We start from the raw sequence: 7843 nt of genomic DNA on the forward strand, positions 1-7843 counted from the left end.
AGAAGGCACTCAGGACAATGCTGAGCAGACAGCAGGCATGGGACATGCTGGCTATTGTGTTGGCGGGTGGGTGTGCACACCTCAAAATCTGGTACACAAATGGCATCACCAGTGTGTGTCTTTGGTACCAGGAACAGCGAAGGAATATGCAGGAAAGGCTGTGTTCTCCTTGCCAAGCTGTCTACCTGGGCCAGGTTTGGGTGATGGGGGGAAGGAAATCAAACGCTCTATCAGAATAATTGAGTCTCACGGCCAGTCTTGACTAAGTGAAAAAAACCAATCTGCTTCTTTGCTTCCAGTACAAAAAATTCTGACTAAGGACATTCTACCTCACGGGGACTGATCAAAAGGGGATCAGGCAAGACAAGTGTTCTTTGGTAAATTTTGTAATTAGACAATGGGTGTAAGGAAAATCTCATCAAATCATTTTTATAACTGAAAAGTTTGCAGAAGAGTTATGGCAACCATCTACCTGTAACTTATCAAATGAACATACTTAAGGTAACTGCTGTAAGGCTCTTAGAAAAAAGCAACTTTAGATACAGCTCGGTATTTTTCTTGCAAAAAAAAAAAAATCACAATACCAGTGGGCATGATTACAATACCCAATGGTTCCATCCTTTCTTTATATCATACCTACTCTCACCTACTGTTTATCACTTTTAGTCATAAAGAGAATCATTTGGTTTTCTAATCATCTTTCCAAGAAGTTCTCTCCCTAGACATGCACTCAATTTCCCAAGAAAAGCAAACTAGCAACACCGTAAAAGCAACACCGTAAAAATACAAGGTTACTTCCCAAGCCCCAGAAAAAGAAAGTACTGTTGTTTATTATACAATAAACTGAGCCAATCTGGTGATTACTGAGCATGTTTAACGAATAACTACATTTACAACTGTAATGTAAGATGGCTTCTAGTAGAAAGGCAATTTTAATGAGCAGAAGAGCAGGAGATAGCATACATTTAGATTGAAATGGCTCATTCCATTGGATTTATTTATTTGGTTCAACTTACTGTTGGAGGAGAGGTTCTAATTATAGACCCACGTTTTTAACTGAGGATAACTAAAGATGAAACTAAATGCAGAATGGCAAGATGGGGGTGGAGGGAAGAAAAAAGAAATACAGAAACACAGGCCCTCAGGGGCCTCTAAATGGGGTACATTGCACCCCAAGGGCACACAGGATAATCCAATAAAGCCCAGGAAAAAAACAGACCTTGTATCTGGATTTGTCATCTAAAAATAAACTAAGCTTTAGTAACATTTACTATACATACTGACAGTGGCATAGGTATATAGCTTACAAATATACATACATATACGAGGAAGGGGCACATTCACAAATTTTTTCTTGCAGGAATGACTGGAGCAACAGCTGAGACATCCCCTGATTAGATGACCCATTGCAGCTGGGTTCACCTCCCCACTCCACCCCCCCCCCCAAGCTTGCTCAAGGAAGATGCTCTGATGGCCGCCTTCAGCCTCCAAAGGCCCCTTACCCCCTTACGAGTCAGCCCCTGCTTACCTCCCCACCATCCCTCTGACCTCCGTCCACCTGATGCACTCTGCTCCTCTTGTGCTCACCTGGCTAATTGTTCACCTGCCTAATTCTAGTTTGGCTTAGAATTCAGCTTAACCAGCCCTTCCTCCAGGGAGCCCTCCAGATTTAACCCCCCACCCGAGCCTGAGGAGAGGTGCTCTTCATCCTCACTACTCATAGCACCATCCATCCACAGACAGCAGCAAGTAAAGCAGGAGCAAGTTCCACGCGTAGAACCTCAGCTTTCACCCCGACCTACTGAATCAGACCGCCCTTGGTAACAAAGTCCCCAGGTGATCTGTGTGTCTCTGGAGGTTTGAGAAGGACATTCCCTCATGACGCCTGTCTCCTCCATGCTGAGCAGTGTGTGATGCACATCAGGGACATGACATTATTCCAGTGGCTCTAGCACCGGGCCTCGCTCAGTGGGTCTTTCGTATATTTGTTGAATGAAGAATGAAGAAGAAAGAAAGGATCAGATGTTCTAAGCTAAAGGGAACGGGACGGCTAATACACCTGACGACAGCCAGAGAATAGTAGATAGAAGACAAGACAAAGTCCTACACCTGGGTTCAAAATCACAATAATCTTATTGGTAATGTCAGCATTATGCTATAACTTAACCGAATCAAATACAATGCTCTCAGGAACTCTAAGATAGGAACTATTATTCTTCCCCATTTTACAGATGGGGAAACAGGCCTCAGAAAGGTTAAGACAGTGGACCAACGTTGCACAGCTGTGAGGGGGCAGAGAGGGGATTAGAATCCTGGCAGTCTGCGTCAGGCTAGTGTCTGAACCCTTCAGTTCTGTCTAGTACAACCAGTATGTGCTGACCTGGAGACCATTTACAGAGAAAGCAGGATGGCGTGGTATCCTGGCCCTGGAGCCACTGCGGGCAGGGCCCAAAGGCTGAGCCTGAGCATCTGTTGCCCGACGAGCAAGGCAGCCATCCTCAGCTAACCAGTGACACCCGCCTCACAGCACAGAACCAGGACCCGGGCAGGGAGAGGGGGAGTACCCGGGAGACACAATTTGGCTCCAAATCAAAGCCCTCTGTCAGCACAGGCTCTCCAGGAACGAAGGCGGCTGCTGACTGGCATGCTGGCTCCGCCGTTGCTGGAGGAGCTGCGCAGAGGCCCAACTGCCATCTGGAAGTGATTTGGCCCAGAGATTCCTGAACGGGGTGGGAGGTTGGAATGACCAGACGCCTGGAGCTCCTGTCCAGCTCTCGGAAACAAAGCTGGTGTGAATGGGCCCCTGAGGCAGCCATAACATAAAAGGGTCATCCCCTTCCGAGGAGGGGCACCTCTGGGCAGTCCATAATTAACATTAGCCGACCAGGCTCATTTCCCCATTGCAGCACAGATATTAAATGTCCTTTCAGTGTGAAACCCTCCAGCATAACTTTTGAGAATATTATTGGCCAGCACCTGATGTAACATCCACATTGCAATTACTATGTGCCCCCAAATTGTTCCAGCACTTTAAAAACATGTTAACTTGTTTAATTTTTATCAGAGGTAGTTACTGTCCCCATTTTAGTGATAAGGAAACCAAAGCACAGGAATATCTTAATAGCTACTTAGTGGCAAGTGGTATTTAAACCAAGAATCCTCTAACTCCCACAAAAGCCACCTCTGACACTAATGTGTTATTTTGTTGCAGATGGCGCTGAACTTGTTCATTCTGACAAAGCGTGCTACTTTGCTATTTTTCAAGCATGCTCTGGGTCTGAACTACATTGCCTAAAAGACACACTGGCATTTGCTAGGTAGTTCAGGAAGAGTAGAATTTAGGATTATTTGTACATTATTTTGGTGGGGGTGGGACAAAAGGAAGACAAAGGGGCTGAGTAGCACGGTGACACACCACCCTGGAAACTGCCCAGTGACCCAAGGTCTTGGGAACACAGCACCCCCCTGCTCTGGGGCGCTGGCCTGCAACAGGCACGTTAAGTAAACATTAGGGTCAGACCTCATCCTCTGAAAAAGAAAAAATTCCTTTTTTCTAAAAGATCAAACCAAAACACACCACCCAAACTTCTAGGCAGCCTTGATTGTCATTCTTGGGCTGGGAGACCCCTTTTTCTCCAAGTTGGCTGGGCTGCCCAATGTCAGGAAGGTTTTTTGGAAAAACAAGTAAATAAAACTGCCAGCTCTGGCAGGCAACTAAAATTAAATATGCCGAGGCCTCACTGTGAACTGCCCAGGATATAACAAGAAACTGAAGAAAATCTTTAACTTTTGGATAGAGCTTAGGATGGGCCCATCTTTTAATGAATCACAAATGTGAATAAACAGCCAGGGCTATCTTTCAGTGAATCGTAGGCAGAAAAGTCAGTCCTCCGGCGGCTTTTGACCTTTCCTTATCTCAGAGCTGGGTGCCTGAACACAACTCTATAAATGATTCCTACATGTAGATCGTTGAGTTATCCAAAGCATACAAATCCCTATATTCATTCAAAGATACCTTCCCCGATTGTAAAGTAAAACACCATCCTTTGGGTAGCAGAAAAGCTCCCCCACAAAAAACAGTGAAGACAGGGCAGCCACTCCCTCAACAGATTCACCTCAACACAAGGTGGGAAATGCAAGAGATTCTGCTCTCCTCCCAACATGACGCTGATCTCAGGGGACCTTCATCACAGTTGAGGGGCTTATTCCTGTCACCTACCTCCTTAAGATCCCTGCTTTGTTCAAGGTCAGAGGCTCAAAGAGTGGGTGTCCAGCCATTATCCCAACATCCCAGACTTAAAAACAGTGTGACAGGAGCTCTGTGTTCAGGGGAGAGAAACTGTATTTTACTCATTTCCGACACTGGCAGGCAGATGAGTGAAGGCTCCATTCCAACAGCTGGGCAGACCTGGGTTCTAGTCACCATTTACTAGCTGGGTGACTTCCAAAAGCTACTTCACTCCTGTTTCCCTGTCTTTAAATACAGATAATACTAACAACAATCACAGTGATAACAGCAACCACGATTTTCTAAGCATCTGGCCAGGACTGGGGCAAGCGCTTAAGCCTCCCAGGGATTTGTTAAAGCAGATGGTTACATAGACAAGGAAACCACTCCAGGATTCAAGGTGGTGACCAACGGGGTGATCAATAGAGCATATGTAACATGCCCCAACATTGGAGCTAGTATCATCAAGGGCACAACATAGCACAGCATAAACAGTGACTACCTGAACTGAAGTCCCAGCTGGATGTGACTTTTTTCTGAAGAGCCATTACCCAGAACAGCCCCAGAAGCAGAGGGAAGAGGCCTCAGGCATCGCCCCCACAGGAATCCTAGCACTTGGCACATCTCCCTCAGGTCTCCAAGGGCTGGAAAACCGGTTCACTGGAGACCTTTCTGGAGAGCAACTAGGCAGCCAATGACAGGAATCATAACTGTGGTCACACCCTTTGACCCAGGAATGCCACTTCGGGGAATACAATCCAAGAAATAATTTAAAAGGAGAAAATAAAATAAAACAATGTAACTTGTGGTGGGAAGAGGTCCACAGCAAGAAGCTGCCAAGAGCCCACAGGGAAGGGGGAGGTTAACCTTGGAATGCCAGGATAAGAGAAAATACTCTGGCCTGGGTGGGTTCAGGAATGAAAATCATGAGGGTTACAAAACAGTAAGGGGCCAAAGTCTGGAATGAGACCCCCAAGTTTAGGGCACTGATGGGAAGCCATGCTGGAAGCAGCTGCAGCCTCTGTAAACAGTTGGTAAATTAGGCAGTCCAGGATTTTCTGGTGCTGTGGTTTGGGGTTTTTTTGTTTGTTTTGTTTTGTTTTTTAAAGATATTTCATGTCATGTTTGGATACTCCTGGTTTACTTTAAGTTTCTTTGTTCACTTAATTAAATAAATACACATTTTTAAAACAAAGAAGAAGGGATCCAAGTTGAGCCCAGCAAGGCCTTGAGATTCCTCAAAAGGAAGCTGGTTTCTGAAAAGGAAAGAATTCCAGAATTCGGAGGTTCTCCTTCCCCAGTTATAGGGGAAGGGCTCCCAAAGGAAGAAGACAGCATGCTGCACAGCTTCCCTTTGCAGAGAAGCCACCCTGCATGGGGAGGCTGGCTGGGCGGAGGCAGCTACTTGGGCCCAGGAAGCAGCCCTACCTGCTAGGACAGGTGTGGGGAAAGGCGTGGGAGAGGCCAGGAGACTCAGCCTAGAGGGAACCCCTTTTCTGCTGGAGAAAAGTCCCAGCAGCCACACCCACCGCCCTGTCTTCCTGCCCTGGGGTCACTCTATAAGGTCTGGTTTCCTCCAGCAGAGACCCCAGACCCAAGCCCGAGCCAGCTCCTCTCTGGCAAGTGTTTCACCTGGCAGAACCCACACACAATGTAGGCACACCCACGCTGTGTGACTCTCTCTGCACACATACATGCTCTGTGTGACAGCGCACACCTTCAGCAGCCGTGTCTGTGACCCTCCTGGAAGGCCACCACTAGCCGGGGGCATAGTGAGGACCTCACCCTCATTCTTCCTCCCCAGCGCAGAGGGAGAGGAACCCAACACCAACTCCCTCCCTCCTCTCAGGAAGACCCTGGTGTGGGGAAGCCGGAGAGAGGAAGGCAAAGTCTCCTTTAATTGTCACCCACTTCCTTCAATTCTCAGCTGGACCCTCTCTACTTCCATGACTTTGGGCCGGTCATTCAAACTTCTGGAACCCGTGTCTGTTAAGTGGGTCTAACAAAATCCCAACTCCCGGGGTGTGTAAAGATTGAGATACCTAGAAGGTTGTTGGCACACAGTGCCCACTAGTTTGGGCTCCTACAAGGCAGCAGTTCCATTACCACCATCACCTCTAAATGCTAACTCCAGCGGTGCGAGCGGGCTCCTCCTGCGGCTCCGGGCCAGAACAGAGCTGGGAGCCCAGGGAGCGAGGACACACCCCCGCGGCTCCCCTTCCCCCCTCCAGGCCCACACCCATTCCGGAGACGCGGGGGAGGGTACCAGGTCCTGGTATCCACCTGGGCGGGGAGGCCCCAGGCTCAGAGAATGGTCCCCTCCCGAGTCCCCTCCTCCGGCCTGAGCCAACGCCCATTAGGCGGCCGCCGAGCGCACCAGCCTGGGCGCCGCGAGTCGAGCGCTCCCGGGAGCCCCGGACTAGGGCCCCACCCGCGAGGACAGCGGACCGGAGATTCTCCAGCTCCCGCAGGGGCACCCCAGGTGCAAAGAAATGCCACAGACCCACTCCTCCCCGTGCGGCCCCAACTCACGCCCTCCACCCCCATCGCTCCAGAGACGCGCTGCCGGGCACACGGTCGGGAGCCATCCCACGAGGTCGCAGCCCGGGGGCTGGCACCTGGGAGGGGATCTGGTTCTCCTACGTGCCCGCCTCACCCCCGGGGACCACGTCCCAGGCCTCGGCGCTCCCACCCAGCGCCCGGCTGGCCGAGAAGGGGCGCGCAGCAGGCAGCCCCAGCCTTCCCCAGCCAGGGGCGCACGCTCGGCCCCGGGATGGTCCCCCGCCCGCGCCTGGCGGGGCCCGGGCGCTCACCGATGGACACGAGCTTGATGCTCTCACGGTCCAGGAACTCGAGCGCCACCGACACGTTCTCGAGCTGCATCTGGCGGAAGGTGGGCCGCTGGTGGTACTTGCGGTACATGCGCTTCTGGCTGAGCACCTCGAGCAGAGCGATGAGCCGCAGCCCATCGCTAAGGTCGGTCTGCAGGTTCCCGATGCGTTTGTTCACGCACTTGAGGTGCTCGTTGCACCAACGCGTGAACGTGTTCTGCTGTATCTTCTTCCACGGCGCGTCCTCCGCCAGGTCCTTCTCGGTTACCGGCATCCTGGCGGCGGGGAGTGCGCAATGCGCAGCGAGCTGCCGGAGACTGGCGCGGGGAGGCCCGAGGGCCGAGGCAGGGACAACCAGAGCGGAGGGGGAGTGGGACTCGAACTCGCTGCTACAGGAGCCGCGACCGCGGTTGTTCTGTGGCCGCCTGTCCCTGACCGCGCGAGGCGTCTGGCCCCGCGCCTGCGCACTGAGCCGACCCGCCCCCGAAGCCCCGCCCCGTCCCAACCCTCCGGAGGGAGTTCCCGGGCCGCGGTCGCCCCCTGCAGCCCAAAGAGGCCACTGCTTCCGACTGCCTTCAAGGCGTCCCGGGAATCAGCGCTCTCTGCTCACCGCCTCGGGTAAAGCAAGCTAGGAGGGAGACATCCGGCTACTTAAGGAAAAGGTCACCCGGGTCCTGGAGTGAAGGGACGTGCAAAAGTAGGGAACTGGAGAGAATGGGCATGGACGGCAGCGTGGGTCGTGGGAAAGGGGCCTGCAGAGAGGGTACTTCGTCCACCTGTAGGA

At 51.4% G+C, this 7843-nt stretch overlaps 1 protein-coding gene across 7 annotated transcripts in view; it reads right to left on the reverse strand.

Moving 5' to 3' along the window:
• Positions 1-7544, reverse strand: part of FLNB (filamin B) — a 124654-nt gene extending 117110 nt beyond the window's left edge. For 4 of the 7 annotated variants that reach the window (XR_013994901.1, XM_081072938.1, XM_081072936.1 and 1 more), the window contains exon 1: positions 7042-7486. Coding sequence is in view for 5 of the 7 variants with exons in the window: in XM_081072938.1 (XP_080929064.1) it covers positions 7042-7333 (292 nt within the window). In the remaining 2 variants the exon portion in view is untranslated. Of the gene's footprint in view, positions 1-7041 lie in introns of all 7 variants that reach the window. The other 3 variants (XM_081072937.1, XM_081072940.1, XM_081072939.1) reach the window with 3 other exon arrangements.
• Positions 7545-7843: the final 299 nt, after the last annotated feature.

This window comes from Rhinolophus hipposideros (assembly GCF_964194185.1).
Source record: "Rhinolophus hipposideros genome assembly, chromosome: 14".
NCBI lineage: Eukaryota > Metazoa > Chordata > Mammalia > Chiroptera > Rhinolophidae > Rhinolophus > Rhinolophus hipposideros.